The 25,915-nt window shown below is 42.5% G+C and overlaps 2 protein-coding genes across 2 annotated transcripts in view; one reads left to right on the forward strand and one right to left on the reverse strand.

The window, feature by feature from the left end:
• LOC310863405 (metalloproteinase inhibitor 4-like) overlaps positions 1-10,857 on the reverse strand; it is a 22,528-nt gene extending 11,671 nt beyond the window's left edge. Inside the window, exon 1 of the mRNA XM_083771712.1 lies at positions 10,173-10,857. Within this exon, the coding sequence (XP_083627838.1) occupies positions 10,173-10,293 (121 nt within the window). The 5' untranslated portion in view covers positions 10,294-10,857. The remainder of the gene's footprint in view (positions 1-10,172) is intronic.
• Positions 1-25,915, forward strand: part of syn2b (synapsin IIb) — a gene marked incomplete at both ends in the record, with an annotated part of 124,789 nt that overhangs the window by 91,681 nt on the left and 7,193 nt on the right. The window contains 5 exons of the mRNA XM_083771699.1: positions 16,621-16,683; positions 19,211-19,353; positions 19,824-19,898; positions 21,653-21,755; positions 25,441-25,632. Of these exons, the coding sequence (XP_083627825.1) occupies positions 16,621-16,683; positions 19,211-19,353; positions 19,824-19,898; positions 21,653-21,755; positions 25,441-25,632 (576 nt within the window). The remainder of the gene's footprint in view (positions 1-16,620; positions 16,684-19,210; positions 19,354-19,823; positions 19,899-21,652; positions 21,756-25,440; positions 25,633-25,915) is intronic.

Below are 25,915 nucleotides of genomic sequence, written 5' to 3' on the forward strand. Positions count from 1 at the left end.
GGGGTAATTAGTGTCAATTTGGAGGTCCTTGACATGAAATGGTTTGGGAACCACTAGGGATGCACCGAAAGGGAAATTCTTGGCCGAAACCGAATATAGGAAACAGTTGGCCGAATATCAGAATATGATTAATATTATATATCTTTATATATCTTTTTTCCTACCATTGCTGTCATGGCGGTACCTTAAAGCTATACCTGATTGATGGCAAAATAAATGGTTATGGCAAAACTTAACTTAAATAATAATCACTATTATGGGTCCATAAAACATTTATTCAGCTCTTTTGAATGCATTTATTGCATACACTATTCAGTGATATATTTTCTGCCTATTCGGGCCGAAACCGAATAGGCCAAAAATGCATTTTCTTGCCATTTTCTGCCGAATATTTTCTGCGGCCAAATATTCGGTGCATCACTAGGAACCACTGAGTTACAGTATCGGCCCAAATGGGACAGTGGTCACACAATATCTACAAACCAAATGTTATGATTGATCATGATCAGAATCACAGTCAGAATAATATAATTTGACTGAGGGACTGCCATTGTATCTTTTTTTTTAAAGATATGGCTTATAGAGTAATGTCTGTCAGAAAACAGCGACTTGAGAGGCTGGAAAGGTAGCTAGCTACATGTTTAAGCATTTATTTCATATTTACATCGATTTCAGCTCTGACACTTAATTCAGACATGCTGTAGTATGTGAAGAGTCTGCCTGTGCTATTAACTCATTTTGGATAGAAAAAATCACACCCGTGTGAACTGAGTGGTGCAACTCTCCTCTCCCTCTCCCCCCCCCCCCCCCCCCCCCCCCCCCTCCCCTCCTACTACGGGAACCATGGGGCGGCTGGTAGGTAGTGACACGGAGATGGAGGCATGGTGGAAGTATATTTATTCGTGAATCCAGGCCTAAATTCCATCCATGGCCTGTGAGGAATTTTCTTCAAACTAAACTCAACCACGTTATTGTCATTCCTTCCACATTGTTCTCCATGCAACGGAGAGAAAGCTCTGGGGGGGGGGGGGGGGGATAGAGAGAGAGAAAGAGAGAGTATAGAATTGGCCCAGCTGCACCCCTAACCCTTACCCCCAAGACACAGCTAAGCAAACCATCTCCTTGTTTTTGCTTCTTTCATCACACAGGCTACAGCCATGCAACAGCTAGTGTTGCGGCCAGAGAGGAACCCCTTTTGGTGTTTTAAGCATTACACTTTAGCTATTGAAAAGGTCTGCTATTTTTGAAAAATCCTCAAAATGTGCCACAAATCTTTGAATATATATATTCTTTTAGAGCAAGCGTTTTTAACTCAAATCTTTGCTTCTGCGGGGGGGGGGGGGTCCCTGGAACAACATATTTTCAGATGGTAGTCGGCGGCCAATTACATATAGTTGTTGACTGAAATGGAAACATTTTTCAGAAATTCAGGATTTAGAAGGCATTTGTAGAATCGTCCTCAGGTCTAAATGGGTTAAGCAAGCAGTGAGAACCCCTATTTTTCAAGGCATCACAGCAGGTGAGTCATTTTGGGGGAGAAGTACATTTTCTATCTGCTATTGTGATATGGCATAAGTGTTATATGAAAATATAAAGATCGGATCGGGAAAGATCGGTATCGGTATATGTCTCAAATGCAAATGATCAGAATCGGATCGGGAGCAAAAAAAGCGTGATCGGGACATCCCTACTACAGCTCTGAGCTCCTAATACAGAATAACATTTCAGTCCGGTATTATTTGCTTTTGTTTTTGAAGGGTGCTGGGTGGCAACAGCAATACTACATCTTATCACAAATAGATTAAAGTAGATAATAGATAATACCTTGTTTTGTGAATTGCTCTGGAGCATATTATCGTTGCTGCCTGTCAGATTTCAAAAGGAAAAGGATTTCCTTTTTTCGTAAATGAATTCCCTATACTTCATCAATGCAGCATACAAAGAGTGTCGCAAGGTAGTGAAAATGGCACATCTATACAAGCTTGTAGAGCGGCTATTTTCAATATTTAAAAATGTTTGTAAAATAATAATAAACAAGGAATGATTACATAGAAATAATGTGTCAGGTGAAACAGGCGCTGTCTCCCTTGTTTTTGGCAGTAAAATTAGTAAAATAGTTAGTCACATTTTGGTCACCTGGAATGTGTTGGTGTTAGTCTAGTTTTAGTCGACCTTGGGCCTTGATGCCGTCGTAATGTTCTTTTTCACTTGCTGAAAATAGCAGATCTACAAGCTCACAACAGCTATTTTCAGCATGCAACCAAGTATTAAATGACTTATCCTGGATCTCTTGTCCACTAGTCCCTTCCTAACATTTTAGTCTAGTTTTTATTTGTTGACGAAATAGTCAGTATATTTAGTCTTAGTTTTTAGTCATCATAGTTTAGTTTCCATTTAGTTTTCGTCAGTGGAAATCAACACTGATTATGATTATTATGATTTTAGTAACGTATGTTTCTCTGTCGCAACCTCGCGGCCATTGCGGTGGAGACGGCGTTGGCAGAGTTCTGCACGCTGTCTCCGTTGTCCCCCTTTTCTCTTTGTTTTCCCCGCTCGCGGCCGTTGTTTGCGTTCGTTTTTCCGACGTTCTGTGCGTTGGTGCAATGCCTGTCTTTTGTTGTGGCTTTACCTGCTGTCCAGCTCATAACATTAGCAGCGGTTGTCGCTTCGAGGCTGCGGTCGTACAGCTTGTCGCTTCGAGGCTGCGGTCGTACAGCTTGTCGCTTCGAGGCTGCGGTCGTACAGCTTGTCGCTTCGAGGCTGCGGTCGTACAGCTTGTCGCTTCGAGGCTGCAGTCGTACAGCTTGTCACTTCGAGGCTGCGGTCGTACAGCTCGCTCACTGCGCTGCGGAAAACAGCCCTTTTGCGGTGCGTGTGGCATAGCTTAGGAGTCAAGCAATCATACTACACTCCCATTGGCTTAGGCAGCATGTGTGGCAGCGTGTGACAAGCTTTGAAGTCTAGAACCATGGTAAAATCTAGGGCCTACTATGGCTTACTAGCCTATACAATGGTTTTAATCTCCTATAGTTTTGAACTGAACTGGAAAACAAACGACAGATCATCCAAGGGTTTCATGTTTTGGCGGTTAGTGAACGAGTACGTTTGCACATAGCTATACTCCATCCTGATGATTAGGAGCAGTGGAACAACTATTGAACAGCTGGAGATACGTGTACTGTAGGTGTCTTGCTCAAGGACACTTTGACACTGAGCCAGGAGCAGGAGGAGCCAACACGTAAAGAGGAGAGCCTATTGACCATTTGCACACCGCGGCCATCTTGCCATCAGAGTTTGTAAGCACTCGTTTTCAGTAAAGCAATGTCCTGGTGCCTTCCTGCATTATGTGCAAATTCAAAACAGGTGGTACGCAGGGCTGTCGAGTGATAGGCTATCTAACGAGCACTTCCAAACTGCAACACTTAAAAAAAGAATCACCTGCAGTGCAAGGACAGAAAGTAGCTCATAACATGTCTACAGTGGATGTTTATGAAACAAACACTTTTAGGATAGAAAGAGGATAATTCAAGCTTTTCGTACAGCTGCAATGTTAGTGAGTTTGACTTTGTGTAATACAATCAGATAGGACTTTTCTGTTTGGATGAATGGGCTGCCATTGTAAGTTGCACCTTGTTAGCACCTTGCCATTAACTTATGGTAAGATGGCCGTGGTCTGCATATGGTCCATAAGGAGGAGCATATTGCCGTTCTAGTTTACAGTACACACAACTGTAATGATTCTAAAGGAGTTGCCTATCCCACTCAGAGAGAGACTCAGAGAGAGAGTGCACACCCTCACCATATACACTATACAGCATGTTGCTTATTCAGACATGTTCTCGAGCAGATAACATAACAACCGGGTGATAAATGGCTCTTATATTGTCCAATGTTCCAAGATACTTTTGCCTCAAATTTATTGAAATCCAAAGCAAAAACAAAAATGCAAACTCACTCAATTCCTCTGTACAACAATACAACTACAAGCTCACAACACATTTTATTGTTATTATTAATTTTTTGTGTGTGTGTGTGTGTGTGGGGGGGGGGGGGTATACCCCCTCCTTGTCCCACCTATAGGGATACACCTGTAATAGAGCACCCAGGTCTGACATCAGTCAGTGCCACTAAAGCAGTGGTTCCCAAAGTGGGGTACAGGGACCCGTGGGGTAGGACACAGAGTCATTATACCTGCATGGCTACATTTCCAGGGTGGGGCCCTCGGCTGGTAATACGGGGTTCGACTCCCAATCCCAACGATTAGGGATGTCTGCTATTTCCATAACAATGCACGAACATATGGTTATCGGTTTTAATGAATTTAAATGTATGATAATGTTTATTTTTATTTGGAAAACTTTACATTTATGAATGCATCCAGCGGGGGCATCACAATAAAGTGAGGCATAACGTGTTAGTTCCACAATCACATATATCTGTATCGGTTGATATCGGTATCGGAAATTAGGAGTTGCCGGGAGGTCGGATATTAGCTGACCTTTGCTGCGTGTCACCCCCCCCCCCCCCCCCCCTCCATCTTTCTCTCCATTTCCTGTCAACCTTCTCTAAATATATCAATAAAAAGCATCACAATTTTATTTTTTAAGCGCCACGCTGGTTTGTTTATTTCTGGAACACTGTTGTTACGTATATAACGCAATCTAACATAACCCTCCCTGTGGGAAATCCAATAATCTAACATTCCCCTGTGGGAAATCCAATACAAAATATAACAACAACACCGTGACCCCAGGAGTAGTGGGAGTGACTTCGGTTCTCTATAGAGGCTGGTTTTTAAATGGTTCCTCCTGGCAGCCAAGAAACAACACAGCAAAGATTCATTAGAAGTTATGTAAATTTTTAAGTTGTGTCCTCAAACTGACTTGTGCCGGCCCGAGTCACCTCGACTTTTTTCACTGTGACTGTCACGACCAGGACTTTGTACAGCCTGCAGCCGCATAGCCCTTGAGAGAGTGAAAAAATGGCGAGCAGCGAATTGCCCTTAATTGCCGCACATCCCAAGAGGAATATTGCAAACTCGTACCATGAGAACAGATAACAGTAACTTCCACACTCGCTGATGAATTGGCACCCTTGTCATGCTCACAAAGCTACGCTGTCAACAGGGCTTTCACATTGATTTTGTTAGTATGCAGACCGTTAGACTGAGCCTATAGACATGGAAATGAAGCAGAGAGAGAGAGAGAGAGAGGGAGAGAGAGAGATGGAGTAGGTTTAGGGGAGGCTCTGACTGGCCTTCTTCCAACACAAAGGCTACCAAATGCGCGCGCACACACGCACACGTCACACAAACGTACGTACGTACACAAACACAGCCAGTGAAATGTCCCAGTATTGTCCAGACGAGGGGACATATTACCAGGCTTCATTCAGACAGGCTCATGGACTCTGACAACATTGTAAGGTCAACTGACGGCCACTGGTCTAACACTTACACAACAACAACCAGGACGAAGGATTTATATCCTAACATGACATTCACAGCCATGATGCAACAGAGCAACGCCTGCATTTTAAACCCATTTAGACCCGAGGGTGATTCTACAAATGCCCTCTAAATCCTGACAGTTTTCTGAAAAACCCTCATGTCTCTATGGTTCTCAAACATTTTCATGTCAAGGACCCCCAAAAATAATATGAAATTGGCCGTCGACCCCCCATCTGAAAATATGTTGTTCCAGGGACACCCCTCCAGAAGCAAAGATTTGAGTTAAAAAATATATATATATTCAAAGATTTGCGCCACATTTTCAAGATCTACAAGCGACGGTGAACTTCGTCCTGTGCAATCAGGGTGTTGGGAACTGCCCATAGATCCGAAGTCCCGTTAGGTGTTAAGCCACATTTTATACCTTGGCTATTCAAAAATAGACGATCCACAAGCTAGAGCTCACAATGCCTCATACTGTATATCACATTACTTTTATTGTGAACATTTTGACTAAAATAGGGAAGAAACCACCCAACTCCAAAATATTCATTTTTCAGGAAATTAAGAAAACCTTACATTTTGAAAACAAAGCAATACTGCCTCATCAAAGTTGGTGTTGTAGATTTATAATTGTCATTTACTTCCATGAGAGGAGGAGAGGTGGTGGTGGTTAGTTGCTTTTAGCACTTTGGTTCCCAACCTTTTTTTATACTTACGTACCACCTCAGAAGATATTTGGCATAATAACTGATGTTAAACTACAGGAGTGTATAGACCTGCCCTTTTTGTTCCATTCCTACGCCAATAATGCTTCTGCTCTGACAAAACTCTGTCTAATCACTAATCAGCACAACTGCTGATATTTCTAATGTGATTAATCCATTCTCAAATCTTATATTAACGTCTAGGTGTGCTGTCATGCTCATTTCAGCACGGCTGGAGAGCCTATTTCAACCAACTATACCTGTATATTTCATTCCAGTTTTGTATTTTTTTCTCTTTTTTTTGGCGACTGGTGTACCACCAGTGGTACTAGTACAAGTGGTTGGGACCCTCTGCAGTTTAGCAGGCAGTTTGAGGGTCCAATGTTTGAGGTTGACCTATTTCTAGTGCAACTTTCGTTCATTTTTTACCCCTCTATCACATGGAACTATGTTTTTTGTGTCCATATCACTACGCCCAAAAAATAGTTCCATGTGATAGAGGGGTAAAAAAGGAACGAAAGTTGCGCTAATATTTTAGAAATAGGTCAACAATACAAATGATGTTAGTTTTGTGATATAATTTACTTTTACTGCGTGGCCCCAGTGCCTCCCACAAAATGACCGGAACTACTTAATATTTCACCAAAACCAGAGCAGAACTCCCACCACGGGACTCGGCAATTAATCAATACAGTGTCAACCACTATATTAATGGCAAGTAGGCCTATTTCAGGTTTTTTTAAAGTCCGGAATTAAAAATGTACTTGAGTAAAAGTACAAAGGTATTGCTTAATCTGTATGTTTGGTAATAATAATCCAAATCTTAAAAAGTAACTAGTAGTAGCTAATTGTAAGTACAATATTTGCATCCGAGATGTAGTGGAGTAGAGGTAAAAGACAAGTATTGAAAATTGGAAATACTCAAGTAAAGCACAGTGTTGTTTTGATTTTGTCGGGCCTTGATGCCGTCGTAATGGCTGATTTCTTTCACTTGCCGAAAATAGCAGATCTACAAGCCCACAATATTTTCAGCATGCAACTAATTGTAAAATGACTTATACTGGATCTCTAGTCCCTTCCTAACATTTTAGTCTAGTTTTTATTTGTTGACGAAATTTGCCAGTATATTTAGTCTTAGTTTTAGTCATCGTGGCTTATTTTTCATTTAGTTTCCATTTAGTTTTCGTCAGTGAAATATGGTAGTCGACGAACATTTTTCGTCTTGGTTTTAGTCAACGAAAACAACACTGAGGGCCACTAGAGTTTATACAGTATGTGGTTAAAATAAAATCCTAGGGTGTCACCTGATGCTTGTATTGACAGAGCTGCACTTAATATTGTGGAAATGGGAGTGCTTATGCTTACACATACACAGCAGGTTAACCTATTTTGACCGGAGGCCGATTCTACAATTAATGTCTTCTAAATCCTGACAGTTTTCTGAAAACCCCATGTTTCTATGTCAGTCGTTCTCAAACATTTTCATTCTCAAACATTTTCATGTCAAGGACCCCCAAGATTATCTGTAATTGGCTGCTGACCCCCATCTGAAAATATGTTGTTCCAGGGACCCCCCAGAAGCAAAGAGTTCAGTTAAAAACGTTGGCTCTGAAATAATATATATTCAAAGACTTGCAAAGACATTTTCACATTTACATTATTTTTTCTTCCAATTGCTAAAGTATAACATACAGTAATGCTTAAAACACCAAAAGGGGTTCCCGCCCAAAATGGATGACACACTTTACATGTAAACTCTGTCCTAAAAACACTGCCAAAAATACGGCCCTCGTGTTCCCATAACCTAGATCTCATTTAGCATTTTAGAGGTTACCAATTAGCTGATTTTTATTTATTTTTATCTCTGATTATCTCTGATTAACTCCTAATAGGGTATTCTTTTACGTAAACATTGGCTGTGTAAATCAGTATCAGAAGACTTGAGGTTTGAGTTATAAACAAACGTATTGTATTATAACTCAAACCACTGTCTCAACCTCTTGGACCGTTTACTGTACAATACAATTGCTGATTTATATCATAAATGAATGCCCAGTTTTATACAGTAGGCCTACTTAATAGTATAGCACAAAAGCTCTTAATGCTTTAATTAGCTTAGGTCGTCTTTTTGTTGTTAATGTTTGTTGTGGCTATTATAAATATTTAAACAATGGCACGTACTGTATTAACAAGAGCTTTTGAACAAATAATATTTGGATTAATTGAACAGTCCGACAGAGAAGATACTGTATCGAGAGTGTCAGACAGAATAGAAAGTGCGCTTTCTCTTTCATTCTCTTTCTTTCCCTCTCCTCTGCTGGTGTGCAACCTTTGACAGCAACACACGCACGCGCACACATCAAACTCCTGCTCTCCGCAAACCAGAGCCAAGGAAGGGCCCGAAGTCAACCCACAGTGTTGGTTTTGGCTTAGTTTAGAGGAGAAAACAGAGAAGGAAAATGTCCCCGAAACACAGGGACAGACCACCAGGCTGACAGACCCCTCAGAGAAACACAGGGACAGACCACCAGGCAGACAGACCCCTCAGAGAAACACAGGGACAGACCACCAGGCTGACAGACCCCTCAGAGAAACACAGGGACAGACCACCAGGCTGACAGACCCCTCAGAGAAACACAGGGACAGACCACCAGGCAGACAGACCCCTCAGAGAAACACAGGGACAGACCACCAGGCTGACAGACCCCTCAGAGAAACACAGGGACAGACCACCAGGCTGACAGACCCCTCAGAGAAACACAGGGACAGACCACCAGGCTGACAGACCCCTCAGAGAAACACAGGGACAGACCACCAGGCTGACAGACCCCTCAGAGAAACACAGGGACAGACCACCAGGCTGACAGACCCCTCAGAGAAACACAGGGACAGACCACCAGGCAGAGAAACACAGGGACAGACCACCAGGCAGACAGACCACCAGGCATAGAAACACAGGGACAGACCACCATGCAGACAGACCCCTGAGAGAAAAGAGATACTGGGCCATATGGTGTGTCGATGCATGTTATGTTACTGTTTGCAGTAGATGTAATCACAGAGAAGGCTGCTCAAGTAGAACTATGCTTTATAAAGTGCTTCATTAAACACATTAACTCTCCCGACCAAGTGGGCACAGTAAAACTAAAGTGACCAATGCTTCACTAAGCCTAAGTCTCAATTACACTTTCCATCATAATAATATCTATATTTAAGCAGCAACTTAACTGAATCAGCCCTGTGACCTGCATAATTAAATACATAAAGTATATTAAATAGTAATTTAGCCTTGAGCCAAAACATCTATACATGCCTTCCTCGTCCACTGCAAGGGCATTACTTACTATCTTTGTATTACTTATATCTAGCTAATCAGCTAATCAAATTGCTCAATCATAATTTGAGCAATTCGAGCAGATCCGTTGGAAAATAACATACATTATTATTAGGGAAGGTTTGAGTGGATGTGTTAACTACTGACTATAGCTTTTGTGGAAAAACTACTGGAAGCAATGATTGATCTGCTCATTTAATACCTGCAATTGGTTTTAGACTAATAATTTCCATGGGCCAGTTCAACCACAAACCACAAAACAAAACTGGCAGCTTCAAGGTTAGAATCCATTACAATAGGCTAGAATCGTATATGCATCAATCGATGACTGGTATATCCCGAATGTCGATTTCCCATAGAAATTATTAAATGAAATCGTTCAGCTAAAACTGAACTGTGACAAATAGGATGGTGGGTTTTCATCAAGTAGCCTATACCCTATACACGTTGCACAGAAGGGTTGACACAATGCATCCAACTTTAGACCACATGCACAGTTTCTGCTCTTGCAGCTTGTTTGACTGCAAGTGAAATGACCTCAGCAGCACTGCTAGCCCTCTTTCGGGACCCTCGGTTACCTTTTCTGAATTTTGGACGGCAGTAAAATTCAGAAAAGGTTAACCGAGGGTCCCGAAAGGGAGCTACAGCACTGCATTGGTCTCAGCTCAGTAAAGAAACTCACCTATCTCGGCAGCACAGAAGAGCTGTTGAGGATGGGCCGGGTTGCAGCTGCATCCTTCCACCTGTCCCTCCATGCACACAGTCAGGAGCAGAGGAACCCAGCATCCCCAAAACACAGCCATGACTCCTCTCTCTCTCTCTCTCTCTCTCTCTCTCTCTCTCTCTCTCTCTCTCAAACTCTCAAACTCTCAAAATGCTTTTCCGACGCTTGCCTGTCGTCCTCTTCTTCCGATCCAATTGTTTGTTTTTTTCCCAGGGAGCAAACAGGGCCAGACTTGGTTGAAAGGCAGTGTGGAAAGCAGAGATCACAGTGGGATGTCTTCTGCTGAGCTCAATGGCAGCTGTGGATACAAATGAATGTTCTCACAAGTTTTATTGTGCCCCTGAAGTAAGGTTGAGTCGCTCGGTTGAGTGTGATAGTTTGGTCTCCCCCTCTCCCTCTCTCTATCTCTCTCTCTCTCTCTCTCTCTCTCTCTCTCTCTCTCTCTCTCACTCCTTGTACTCACTTTGTCTATTTATCCCCCTCTCCGTTGCCCTCTTGTCTTCCCGTCTTGCTGTTGGTTTCTCTCTCTCTCTCTCTCTCTCTCTCTCTCTCTCTCTCTCTCTCTCTCTCTCTCTCTCTCTCTCTCTCTCTCTCTCTCCCTAAACACAGGCAGACACTCACAATAGTTGGTTTCTCCTCCTCACCCTCACACTCTGGTCTTGAATGTTGAGAGGGCTGCACACAGCCACACAGGGAGCCTCTTATGTTCTCAACAATTTAGGAACGGTTCAAGGACCGCCCCTTTTGAAAGAGAAGAAAAAAGAAAAGAAAAACTATCTCATCCATCCCACTCCTCCTCCGACCCATAGCCTGCTGTGAGGGTGTCTGATTAGTCATGCTTTGTGGATGAAATGTGATGGAAAGACAAGTGATTAACCCATTGTGGGCGGGAAGCATTAAGCATTATGTTATACTTTAGCTATTGAAAAATAGCAGACCTACAGTACAAGCTCACAGCACGAGCTTGTAGGTCTGCCATTTTTAAAAAATCATGAAAATGCGGCGCAAATCTTTGAATATATATTCTTTCAGAGCCAACATTTTTAACTAAAATCTTTGCTTCTGGGGGGGGAGGAGTAGTCCCTGGAACAACATATTTTCAGATGGGGGTCGGCGGCCTATTACATTTAATCTTGGGGGTCCTTGACATGAAAGCGACTTTGAGAATGACTGATATAGAAACATGAGGTTTTTCAGAAAACTGTCAGGATTTAGAAGACATTTGTAGAATCGTTCCCAGGTCAAAATGGGTTAATATGTGTGTAAATCTAAATCATAGGGAAACACACAGCATACTGTAAATCAACGTATACAGTGTACTGTAAATAATTCCTGCATGTTTTATTTAGTTTTGCGTATATTGGTTTGATCGCTATTTATTAACCATTCAAACCCATGCTCTCACATCGCATCATAGTGCATTGTGAGCTCTAAGATATATATTTTTTTATCCCTTTTATTTTTGCTATTTCAAAAGTATCTAAAGTATTATTTAAAAGTTTTACGTTGCACATCCACTGCAGAGTAGGTGCAGGACCAAAGAAAATCAAAGGCAACCGTCGCCCCTAAACCATCTCGCCCTCGCTTCTTTTTCCTGCCAACCTCACGCCGACCGCTCAGTGTGGCGGTTCTTGTATTTTTTATTTTGTTTTACTGAGAATAAGGTTAGAAATAAGTTTAGGGTTAGGCATAGTTTTACTGGGGTTAAGTTTAGGAATAGGGTTAGGTATAGGCATATAGTTTTACTGAGGTTAAGGTTAGGAATAATGTTAGGTTTAACCGTTTAAGCATAATTTACTTACAGTAGGTTATTTTAGGAATACCAGGCTGAGCAGTTCCGCCGGCTGTACGCGAGTTGGTAAATGGGCGACTCGTTTGGTATTCGCTTAAAGGGCTCCCAGTCAAAGCTATATTTGTTAAAGTTTCAACCAAAAGTCTTCTTCAGGACGTTCTACAGTGACAGGCAGCCATGACCAGAGGATGTACGTTGTTTCCAGACAATGCACATCCTTGTACGTAGCGTCCGTATGTACATCCCTACCCCAGTCAGGCTACACCTTATACTAGCATAAGCATCCACTTGAACTCGAGGATGAACTGATTACTGTAAGTACTGTACCTGGTCAAAGGACAAGGTTACTGTGTGACCTCACAAATCATCCATCCATCCATCTTCAACCGCTTATCCGTAGTCAGGTCGTGGGGGCAACAGCTCCACCACAGAGCTCCAGACTTCCCTCTCCAGAGCAACATTAGTGACTTCCTCCTGGGGGATCCCGAGACGTTCCAAGGCCAGTGAGTGGATTGTAATCCCTCCGCCTTGGTCTGCCCCGGGGTCTCCTCCCAGTGGGACGTGCATCGAGGACCTCCCTAGGGAGACGCCCGAGAGGCATCCTAACCAGATGCCCGAACCACCTAAGCTGGCTCCTTTCCAGGCGAAGGAGCAGCGGCTCTACTCCGAGTCTCTCCCGCGTAACTGAACTTCTCACCCTATCTACTACCACTGCTAAGTCGTCGGCAAACAGCATGTCCCGGATGACGAGTGGCCTGACCTTTTGTTTTAGCTTTCAGACGGGCAAGCTTGAATAGTTTACCATCTGTCCTTGTGTGAAGGTAGACTCCCTCAGTTGCTGTACTGAAAGCTTGGCGCAGGAGGAGGGAAAAGAAGATCACGAACAGGATGGGTGCCAAACACGCATCCCTGCTTGAGACCACGACAGATTCTGAAGGGGTCTGAGGTGGACCCATCGAACTGGATGTTGCCTTGCATGTCAGTGTGAAAGGACTGAAGGAGGCAGAGGAGTTTGGGGGGGCTATCCGTTCGACCAACTGGAAGAGGCCACTCCTACTCACAAGGTCGAAAGCTTTTGTTAGGTCGATAAACCATGTAACCACTCATGTACTGTAGAGTGGTTTCCTCTGCTCTCTGGTCTTCCCCTGTAGCTATCTCAGAGAGAAGATCATGCAGTGGTAAACCTTCCTCCTCTGAACCCTGCCTGTGGTTCTGGGTAGATCTTGAGGCGGGACAGCACCTAATTGGCTGGGGGATGCCCAGCTTGAGGCGGGCGGTAGCTATCCATTGAGATGAATCATCTTTCCCACCGACGGAGGCAGCCCCTGGCGTTAGTCATTAGTTATTGGATGTAAAGGGAAACTGGTAGGCGGAGACATACAAAAATGAGCTGGTATTTCTAGATTGATTTTTCTTTTTTATATATACTGTAGTGTATAATACGCACGCACAAACGCACGCACGCACTCCCACAGGTCACAATCATCCCATAACAATCTTTGTAAAACAAGGTGGTATTTCTGGGTGAATAGGCTGCATCTGGCCAGCCTAGTTTGTATTCCCGGCTGCGGGCCTATGCATGCTGGTAATTTAACAAAACATTATTATGATAATATAGTGTTGTGTTTGGATTTGCGAAGAAAAATGCCCTCTGTACATAATGAATTCAGCCCTGCAGGGAGTTTTCAGTTCTACTGCTTTCAAGTAGGCCAAGTATTAACATACTGTAGCATACACACACACACACACACACACACACACACAGACATCCAACATACGCACACAAAGCGGTAGGGACAACAAGCGCAAAGCAGAAAGCACATCGCTGCTCTGTGGATTATACCATATTTCCACACTCACTCCAGCGGGCCACATTGCATTATTAATGTGTTAGCAAAAATAGACGATCTAGCCGATCATAACACGTCTGAGCTGTTAGATCAGCTATTTGTGCTATTATTTGAAAACCTGAATAATTTTTTGCTCTTTTTCAATTGGAATCCTGAAATGATTTAATTTAATTTAAAAGCCTTTCAAATGCCTTTAATGATAGTTATGTTAACTTTATAAACTAAATGCAAAATACATTGGACATAAAAAAGACAACATTGTAATTATTATACTCATTAAGAGACTAATTTAGACTGAAGTACAGTAATTAAAGCGGGTCATGTTTGCAAATCAATAATATATCAGTATTGTGATATTAACCTGAGGGCCACATTAAAGCTGCTATAAGCAATATTTTAATGATTATTTTTTTTTGTTATTCAGACAGCCAGCAATGGGTAGAACGCTCTTCCAAAAACTGTAGTCTCTGTGACACATCTAGGGGCCACAATCTGCATTCAAAGATTTTCCTAGAAGCTTTCTCATTAGTCGAAGAAAAAACCCGGTCGAAATGACTAACCAATCAGGAAGTAGACAGGCAAATTGACCAATGACAAAGCTTCTAGGAAAATATTTGAATGCAGATTGTGGCCCCTATAGATGTGTATTAGTGACTAATTGTTTTTTTTGGGAGCGTTTTACCCATTGCTGGCTGTCTGAATCCAAAAGATAAATACAAATAAAAAGGTAATTCAAGTTTTGACAAAGGTTGGGGGCCCTCAGTTGCCCATTAGGCCTATATCAATGGCCGTTACCTCATGTGGACCATGCGGTCGAAGCTGACACTCAGCACCTTAATGCCACGTACTGCACAGCAGTGTTGTTTTTGGCAGCAAATTTTGATTTTTGTTTTTTGTCATAGTCTCTCAATTGTTTTCATTTAGTTTTAGTCACATTTTAGTCACCTGGAGTGTTTTAGTGTTAGTCCAGTTTTAGTCGACTAAATATCATAAGATTTTAGTCCACTAAATCTACAGTTGATTTAGTCGACTAAAATGTATTTTGGCGGGCCTCGATTCCGTCATAATGACTGATTTTACACTTGCTGAAAAATATTTTCAGCATGCAACCAAGTGTAAAATGACTTATACTAGATCTCTTGTCCACTAGTCCCTTCCTAACATTTTAGTCTAGTTTAGTTTTTATTTGTGGACGAAATTGTCAATATATATATATATTTTTTTTTTTCTACATTTTTATCCCACGATTTTGCAACCCAGTTTTCTTTTCACCCAGTGCCAATTATCCAATGTAATCCTGGGCGCTACACTTCCTCTGCCAACCTGGGGGGGGGCAGCGGACTGACCTCATGCCTCCTTCTATGCATGAGGAGTCCAAGCTGCTTCTTTTCACCTGACAGAGGGGAATTTCCCCGGCCGGACGTAGCGCGTGGAAGGGACACGTTATTCCGACCAGTTCCTTTCCCCTCCATCAGGCGCCCCGGCTGGCCAGGGGAAGGTAGTTTTAGAGACCAGGATTACTGCATGTTTTTGTGAGGGTATCTACCCTAGGGGACACGGGGAGAACATGCAAACTCCACACAGAAAGGCCTTTTCGCCAACCCCCGCCTCGGGTATGGGCACTGATGACGCGGAGGAGGGAACCAGTGCCCCCATTTAGTCTTACTTTTAGTCACCATAGCTTAGTTTTTATTTAGTTTCCATTTAGTTTTCGTCAGTGAAAAAGGTAGTCGACGAACATTTTTCGTCATAGTTTTAGTCGACAAAAACAATGCTACTGTACAGTAGGCCTGCTGTATATGCTCACACATCTTCAATATGTCTTACCTCGGTTAATTAATACTACTATGTGGAGATAAACTGTTTGTTGTTGTTGTTTTTTATTGATCTCTCTCTTTTTCTGTCTCTCTCTCTCTCCTCTCTCTCTCTGTCTCTCATCTCACGCCCCCTCTTCTTCTTTCCTTTCGCTTTTATGGAGAATAACAAAGACGATGGACCTTGCACAAAAACGAATTTCACCCACTGTTTCCCAGAACTAAACCTCTGAAGTGACAATAAGATCATTCTGAATTCTGGTTATCTTTGTCCTATCGTGTGGATCACGCCCTCCATTGATGCTGAAAGTAACAGTTACGATGCGAGGGCATTGACAACTCCATTTCAGCTACAAAAGTATTTTCCAAATAACAAATTCAAAGATTATTTGTGGCATTGATCCCCACAAGCCGTCAGGGTGCCTGTTCAGGGGAGGGAGGAGGTGGGGGGGGATAGCGTGTTACCTCCACATGCCCTAGTGAGACTGTCGGGTGGAAAGAAGATGTTGGCTTGACGGCCCGGGTATCGGAGGAGACCTGAGGCTTTCTTCACCCTCCCAATGACTGATTGTGGGGGTTAGCAGAGATGGAGGCTGGGGAATTGGCTTTGGGACTTGAAGGGGAGAAAATGTCTTGAAGGGGCATGTTTTGCACAATAACATAGTCTTTTCATTATGTCTGCCCACGATCTCTGTGATTTATACAGTATGTTTGTTTACCTCAGTCACTGATACTTAACATTATATTATACATATGTTTTCTATGAACCTGTGACTTGACACCCATACTGTTATAAAACCAAAATAAAAATATTTTGAAAAACATAATATTTGTGTCCTGTTCAACAAATGTGCAGCAAAGCAGGTTACTGTTTTGTTGATAAATCTGTTCGGTATAATGTTGCCATTTAGTAACGTTTGCCATTTTTCTCATGTGTTTTTCTGACTCAGATTACCACACCAAGCTTCCCAGTAGTGGTCAAGATTGGACATGCCCATTCTGGAATGGGGAAGGTAACGCTAGTTCACTCTGTTTAATGTCTTTTAGAATGGGGAAGGTAACGCTAGTTCACTCTGTTTAATGTCTTTTAGAATGGGGAAGGTAACGCTAGTTCACTCTGTTTAATGTCTTTTAGAATGGGGAAGGTAACGCTAGTTCACTCTGTTTAATGTCTTTTAAAGCCAACTTTCAATCCAACGTTTAATAGGTCGTTTCAGAGTCCAAGGCAGTAAAAAATCTACTTGTCTTACCTTGTGGGCCACGAGCCTGTAATAAAGTTTATATTAAGCTTAGTTTTAGGAACTGCCAAAACTTCTGTTCCGAGGTCCAGAGGCTGCGTATCAAGTTGTTACCACAGCTACCACCTGTCGTTTTGGATCTGCTGTTTAGGTACCGGGGGATTCAGGGTCCCTATGGTTAGGACTGATGCACTTGATCTGAGTACCTAAACAGCAGATCCAATTACTCGACAAACCATAATAAATGTATTGCTCATTTTATATTCAATAAATAATTTATTCCATCCATTCATGAGACCCTGGTCTTGGAATGACCTACAGACCAGACTCAAACTTGCTGATTCCCCTAGTGAGCTTTAAAAGGATTGCCATGGGCGCACTTCCCATACACTGTTCATTCTTTGACGAATAACAAATGTTCACTTGCTTTTTAGTTTTCTAGCAAATTTTGTTGCTTAGTTTTTATATATATTAGTCCTTATTCGTCGCATTATTAAACATTCCTGTTCTCCCTTTGATCTTCTTCGGTAGTGGGTAGCCTACTGTATTTCTGAGCATTGTATGTTTGTCCTTTTTTTGTGCATTTACCGGCAGAGCTGTGTCACTTATTGTGCCTCTTCTCTTGGCCAGTTCACACTGTGTAAAAGAGACTTCAGTCTCAATGTGGTTTTTACTGGTTAAAGGACAACTTTTTTCAACCAATGTTCATGTTTCAGGTTGTTATTAGAGAAAGTAAAAGGTGAGTGTATTTTTTTTGCTTTCTTCCGTTTTATGGATTTTAGCTGTTTTTGACAGGCATTCGAGCATGGGGTTAAATATGTATTTCTTTACAAAATGTTATAGCGATTTATTTTTTTATTATTTACTGTAGTCCTACTAGACCTCAAGAAATTACATCTGGCCACAGAAGATCACAGGATATATTGAATGTGTCAAACCGGCATATTGAGCCTATAGACCGATTCCGTACCGGTTTCATGGTCGCAGCCTACGTATTTCCTGTAGGCGGACTCGACATAGCTGCGGGAGTAAAACCCTCACCAGGCTCACCTCTTCCACTACAGTGAACGGCAGAGTGACTGATGTAAGTTTGCCTCAAACTTTACTCCTTTACCTGCTTTTTTACTAACACTAACGTTACAAAGATGCCCAGAACATCGAGATGAACCTGTGTAGTTTATGGCTGCTCCAACAGTAGTGGCAACATAAAAAATAAAAATAAACGGAATGTCTAATATCCACCGCTGTGGCGGAGACCAGAGCCATTGAGTAATGGTTGAGACAAAGCAGTGAAAGATACATAACGCAAGTCTTACCCAATACCAAATCTTTCTGTTTATTAACACAAGGCTGCTGTACTTTATACCTCATACTTTAAATGCTTAGTATGAGGTATAAAATACAGCAGCCTTGTGTTCATAAAACAGAAAGATTGGGTATTGGGTAAGACTGAAATTACGTATCTTTCAGGACCCTTCACTGCTTTGTCTCAACCATTACTCAATGGCTCTGGTCTCCGCCACCGAGGTGGATATTAGACATTCCGTTTTTTTTTTTTTTTTTTATGTTGCCACTACTGTTGGAGCAGCCATAAACTACACAGGTTCATCTCGATGTTCTGGGCATCTTTGTAATGTTAGTGTTAGTAAAAAAGCAGGTAAAGGAGTAAAGTTTGAGGCAAACTAACATCAGTCACTCTGCCGTTCACTGTAGTGGAAGAGGTGCGCCTGGTGAGGGTTTTACTCCCGCAGCTATGTCGAGTCCGCCTACAGGAAATACGTAGGCTGCGACCATGAAACCGGTACGGAATCGGTCTATACACACAGTGCTTCCCCCAGTAGGCTACCTTCACATTCAGTATAGATCCTGTGATATTTTGTAGCCAGATGTAATTTCTTGGGGTGTAGTAGGACTATAGTAAATAATAAAAAAAGTAATCGCTATAACATTTTGTAAAGAAATACATATTTAGCCCCATGCTCGAATGCCCCTGCCCCCCTATAAAAAACAGCTAAAATCACTAAAACAAAAGAAAGCAGCAAATGAAAAAAATAAACATTTATCTTATACTTTCTCTGATAACAACCTAAAACATGAACCTTGGTTGAAAAAAACTAAAGTTGTCCTTTAAATAAAATAAATGAATGAGTTTGTTCTGACTGAATTAATGCTCCGTCGTATACGACGCCGGAAAAATAGCCGATGCGCGTCACGTCGTTGTCGAGTTTTTCTCCCATCATAATTATGGCGACCTATAAGTTGGGCTGGACTCTGACCGTTGCGTCTGATGTTTGTGCCGTAGGTGAAAGTGGACAATGTGAGTGACTTCCAGGACATTGCCAGTGTGGTGGCCATCACTCAGACATACACCACCACGGAGCCCTTCGTAGATGCCAAATACGACATCAGAGTCCAGAAGATCGGCGCCGACTACAAAGCATACATGTGTGTATACACACGCTGTGTGTCTGTGGTGATTGTCACTGAGAAACCAAACCCATTAAGTTACAGTAAGACCTGGAACACATCTGTGTCACCTTAGCTATTAACCACTTTAAGCATTATTTTATCCCCTTTTGGTGTTTTAAGCATTCTGTTCTACTTTAGCTATTGAAAAATAGCAGATCTAAAAGCTCATAGCGCGGCACTACTATTTTTGAAAAATTGTGAAAATGTGGTGCAAATCTTTGAATATATATTCTGTCAGAGTGAACGTTTTCAACTCAAATCTTTTTATTACAAATCTAACGTGTGTGTGTGTGTGTGTGTGTGTGTGTGTGTGTGTGTGTGTGTGTGTGTGTGTGTGTGTGTGTGTGTGTGTGTGTGTGTGTGTGTGTGTGTGTGTGTGTGTGTGTGCGTGTGCGTGTGCGCGTGTGTGTGCGTGCGTGCGTGTGAACTGTTTCCTCTTTTTCCAGGCGAACATCCATCTCTGGTAACTGGAAGAGCAACACTGGGTCGGCCATGTTGGAACAAGTAGCCATGACTGACAAGTGAGCGCTGCACTGCCTCATCTAGAATGCACAGATTGTGTCACACTTGTCACAGCTGCTGAGCCACAAATATGACAGCCATGCAGTCGGTCACTTCAAGGCAGGGACGTTCATCCCCTAGCTGCCCTTTTACCCGTCTGTAAAACAACTGCCCGCTCCAGACCACAAATGCAGCGTTTACTAATGGTGAAAGAAATGCAAAATGCCACTCTTTTCCATGCCGGAAGGCAGCATTCAGGAGAATTGCCTTTTTTCCTTAGTCTCCTGAACTTGAACGCAGCATTTTGCGTTGAACAACTTCGTTTTTTTTCGAAATTCATGTCGTATACACCTGCATTTCCACTAGCTAAAGAGTGCTGGGTGGCGCCCCGAAAATAGCTGATCTACAAGCTCTCTAACACTCTCTGCATGTCCCTGCTTCAAGGGGCAAGAAAGTGGCCGCTCATGCACTCTGGTAGTGCCAATATGACGCAGAGTGAATAAACCAACGTTTGGGCAGGTATAACCATGCCTTCTTCAAGTCTAAAGGGCCTTGCAAACGGGGAGCGATAAAAGCGCCTATACTGTAGTAGTAGTTCATTTTCAATGAGACCTGCGTTTTTGCGGTGCGACAACGCAAGCGTATTTACATGAGCCCGTGAATTTGGTGTCGTTTCGTGCACACGCCCGCAACTTTTTGAGTGTTGCAACCACTCCTACAAGCAGCAATGTCCGTGTACCTGTTTACCTGCATGTGTGTATGTGTATGTATAAGTGAGTATGTGACTTATTTATACCAGTAGGGGGCACCAGAAACAGAGAGAGGGGTGGAAATATTCCTTACTATTGAGGGATTTATTTATTTTGGTCACTATTTCACAAGCATCAGTCTCTCAGTAGGTACCCAAGCAGGCAACAATGTAAATTGTTCACAAGTTACCGTCGCTGTCCTAATTGGAAACCTTCTCTTCACCCAGTCTCTCTACTACTGTGAGCCGGTCTGTACCATCTGAGGGGAATTATGCACCAGTTGTAGCTTTATGTGTTGCTGTCATGAATTATATAATACGACCCTGAAAATTGAATTGACCCTGAATGTGTCACTATCAGCGTTATGAATTCCATAACACATTTCCTTAGAAATCTGTATGGATTTACAGAAGGAAGCTTGTGTTACAGATTTCACGAGAACAGAAGTACATCTTGTGTAGTGCATAATAATCGCTATGCGTTGTCACTGCCAGTAATAGATAATTACAATAATTTGTATGACTTTTCAGAAGAAAAAAATATTTATAGCCTGAGCTATACCGTATATGCCCATCATTTCTTTTCAAAGAGAGAGGGTGAATAATAAGAGACAATCATCAGTTTGAAGTAGAAGGCTTCTTTCTGAAAGAAGCATTCATAATCTAAATTATACAAGGAACTGAATGATTCGGTTCTATGGAAAGAGCACATATGAAACCCATTCATATTGCTAATTGAGAATATCTTGGACATAATATCCTGGCCAGGTAACTACAACCCACGGTTGAGGAATTCTATTCAAATGTGAAACTCTGCCAGTGGGTGATCACAATGTAAGTGTGCAGGTACAACAAAAGGTATTTTCCCTTCTCAATTTTCTTAAAGTCTTGTTAACATCATCAATCAACATTTTTGCTTTCTCATGGGATAATATTAACATGTCATTTCTAAACAAAAAGAGGCCGAATGCAATAACTCTTGTTAGACCTTTAGTATCAATGCCTGTGTATCTCTTGTTGTTTCAGGTACAAGCTGTGGGTTGACACCTGCTCAGAGATATTTGGTGGACTGGATATCTGTGCTGTCAAAGCCATCTGTGGCAAGGATGGCAATGACTACATCACTGAGGTGAGCGGAGTGGGCGGACAGACAAACGGACTGATTAATAAACAATTAAAATGAACAGCACATATGCGCGTGGGAGGAATCATTATGGTATACCGTATACACTACGAAAAAAAACAACCTAGAACACATCACTGCTTGTATTCTATCATAATCCTTTGACATGGCCTGTTATTTGGCACAATTGTCAGTGAGAATATGAATAGATTTGTGTGTGTGTGTTTATCTCCCTGTTTGTATCTTCCATCTCTTTATTTTGCTTTCTCCTTTGGTCTGTCTTTCTCAGTCCATGGGTTGTGTTTCCTAGAAGGCTTGAGCACAATGTCAGTGCATGGCAGATGAACGCTGGTTGCTGTGTCCATGTCTTTTTTTTTTTTTTTTTTTTTTTTTAGATATTTTTTTGCGGCTTACGCCTTTTATTGATTTTTTAAGGGACAGAAAGTAGGCTGACAGGAAACGGGAGAGAGATGGGGGATGACATGCGGTAAAGGCCGTGTCGGGTCCGGGAGTCGAACCCGCGGCACACCGCGACTGGATCACCAGTCCGGTGCCCAGACTGTTACGCTACGGCCTGGGCCCTGTGTCCATGTTTAATGTCACATTATATTCACACCCACACAGAGGGGATACACACACACATGCACGAGCGTGCGCACACACACACACACACACACACACGCTTCTAGAATGAGACTCCCAACACACAGACATGTGGGCAGGGCAGTTAATGGAAAATGAGAATATTGTTTTCATTGGTGGACAGTGCATGACAGCTGCCCACTATACACTCATTTCACTGATATAATATTCAGGTTTTCTTTTTGGGTGGTTTTAACCCGTTTCATATCAAGGCCCATTATTTATTTGGCATTTGAGCCGCGGACCACCATTAGATGACATATTAGCCTCTCAGACCCAGAATGGTTTGTTGTCTTTAGATACGATTTGTCCACAATTCCATGCTGTATTGATGTGGTACCATGGGAGAGATAACAGGCAAGCGTTGATAAAAATGGAAAAGGAACTGGTCGGAATAACGTGTTCCTTCCACGCGCTACGTCCGGCCCGGGAAACTCCCCCATGTCAGGTGAAAAGAAGCAGCTTGGACTCCTCATGCATAGAAGGAAGCATGAGGCCAGTCCGCTGTTCCCCCCCCCCCCCCCCCCCCAGGTTGGCAGAGGAAGTGTAGCGCCCAGGATTACAAACTGAGGTGAAAAACTGGGTTGCAAAATCGTGGGATAAAAAATATTAATACAAAAAAATAACAGTTCTTCTACATTCTCTTTAATTGTTTATAGAATTTCCATTTGGTTTCATTTTACGCTTTAAATTGTAGTAGTAGTTTTTTGTTCAGTCATCACTCATCACGACAAAAAAATATCGATAATATAAACAGTCTCTGTCGGGTAGAAACTAGCCTAAAATATGTCCAACATATAACATTTCAGTAAATGAGCACAATACTGCCTCATCAAAGTTGCTAAAGTGACTTTATACTTGCATGTGTGTCCTTATATTATCCTCACTTTAGCCAAACTTATACTAACAGCTTATAGTGCTTATAGTGGTTTTTGAGCATTAATGTGGATTTAAACAAATCCGTCTATCCCGGATGTGGCTGAAGTAGCTTGATGTAGCCAAAACACACTCGACTCGAATCAACAACGGGAGGTAAGATTAATTCTAACGCGACTAGCGACGGGACCGCGATGGGCTGTCTTAACACATAATCTTTTCTTAGAATTGGACGGAATGATTTAGATCAAGAGTTATTCACGTTTTAAGATTTTCGATCTCGTCGGCTAAAATGGGGGGGAACATTTTCGATGATGTCCCACCGGAAAATAACATTGAATGTTGCGCAACATATGAGCTGGTGAAGCATACAAAAATAGTAAAATTTAAAAATGTAAAAGCTTTGATCTCTGCGGAAAAGGGGTCTGGAACTCTGGATGCCATAAAGATGGCACAATGAGGTTCAAGAATGACCGCTCCTGTGATTTTTGATTGGTGGTCAAGGTCGAGATGCCATTGATTTTCCTCCCATGCACCTGTCCTGCATGCAGAGCAGGCTTGATTGCAGCAGTGATCAATGTGATTGAACCACATGAACCCCAGCAGTCCTATTCCGGGGTGGGCATCTTGCATAGGCTATGAGCTTGTAGATCAGCTATGTTCAGCCAAGATAGAGGGAAGAAAAGAAGGAGGGTGACCAAAATATAGACCCCTTTTGTTTGTATAGATTTATTAAGGTAAAAGTACATTATTGGATTAGCTCCATGGACGGAATTTAATGGACTGATCTTTCCCAAAGTTTGTAGCCTAGAGAAAGAGATATATTCCATAATCTAATTGACACTGTGTGTGTGTGTGCGTGTTCTCCTATACAGTATCTTCCCTGATGGATGATAATCCCCCCACCCCCATCCCTCCCCGGCACCAAAGAATGTTTGGTTGCTATGGGGATATGTTCTTAAGGAGACTTATTGAAAACACTCTGAGGGTGGCCTGTCCTTGCATCGCCATAGAAAAATTATGTTGGTCCGCCGTGTGCTCTGGTGGCTCCACTCCATGCAGTTGATTATGACTTCTGGCTGTGGTGGTGACACATCGCTGCATCGCTCCAGGACTTATTATAGGAGCGTTACAAATGGAACTCAGTCCCCTGCCAAACATAATCGTTCCAGGGTCCTGTGCAGTATTTCCACACTTTGTCAAAGCACTAAGCCTATTCTGCAAGTGCAAATATCAAGGCCGGGATTTGTGCCATTTAAAAAATATACTGTATATCACACCCGTGTGACTGTGAAATCACAGTCCCTGCTCAGCAACGGAATGTGGCTCACTTCTGTGGACTCTAAAGGCTCATACATACTCCAGTTTGTGGAGATAGGCTATCACCGCGTTTTTGGGAAGACTATACCATTACGTCAGTCGCGGTGATGATCAGCTATCACCGCGGACACAGACCCATCTCTCTGTTTTTACTATCAGACAAGTCTTTTCACTCTGGAGCTATCACCCCATTCACTGATTGGTCTAGAAGTTGGGTAAACCACAGGGAGGCGGGGTCAATCCTTAAGGACATCACCGCAAGTATGATGGCCTCAACTCTTATCACCTATCACCTAAAACGGTTTTAGGTGATAAGCTATCACCTAAAACGGTGATAACCTATCACCAAAAACTGGAGTATGTATGAGCCTTTCGGTTCACTTCTGTGGACTCTAAGGGCCGATTCATACTCCTATTTTACCGCTGTAGTGCCGAAATGATTTCGGCTCGTCAGAAGCACCGAAGAGCCGACTTTAGGACGGTACCCGCCCCCCCGAACCTCAAATGACATCACATTGTAGGCTCTACAGAGCCGAACCGACTTTTATTCATCTCTAAAATAGGAGTATGAATCGCGCCTAAGGCTCACTTCTGTGGACTCTAAGGCTCACTTCTGTGGACTCTAAGGCTCACTTCTGTGGACTCTAACATTACACCTATAGCTACATGTATTTCATATTTACATGTCGATTTCAGCTCTGACATTTATTTCAGACATGCTCTTCTAGTATGTGAAGAGTCTGCCTGCTATTAACTAATGTTGGATTAAAAACCACAACAAATTCTCCTCTCCTGAACAGTATAGTCTCGACGCCCATGATGACTGCCCCTGTCCTCCTCCTCTGTCCACCAGGTGATGGGATCATCTCTGCAGCTCATCGGTGAGCACCAGGCAGAGGACCGGCTGCTCATCTCCGAGGTGGTCCTGTCTAAGATGAACCAGGCCCTGGCTGCCAAGGCTGGGTCGGCCCGCTCCCCTGCATCCCGCTCCCCTGCAGCCCGCTCCCCTCAGGGCCAGAAGCCCACCACTGTCCAGCCCCAACAGGTAAACCAGAGCGTTCATGTTTTTTTCCGATTGTGCACCTTTGATTCTCTTAGTTTTTTGTTTCACTACATTTTGGTTTTTAATTATTATAATCTCAAAACATTTAAAAAAAAAACATTCCCAAAAAAAGCTAAACTTTTCATGAATTAATAACAAAATCCAAAGATTTTTTCCCCCAGTAATGTCTCGTAAATGTCCCTTCAAAATGTAACGTCATGGTGAAATGAAAGAAAAATCTGAGAAATTCCATAAATTAAAAGAAATATTGAAGACGTAGTGAAAA

This window comes from Protomyctophum parallelum (assembly GCF_964188405.1).
Source record: "Protomyctophum parallelum genome assembly, chromosome: 8".
Lineage (NCBI taxonomy): Eukaryota > Metazoa > Chordata > Actinopteri > Myctophiformes > Myctophidae > Protomyctophum > Protomyctophum parallelum.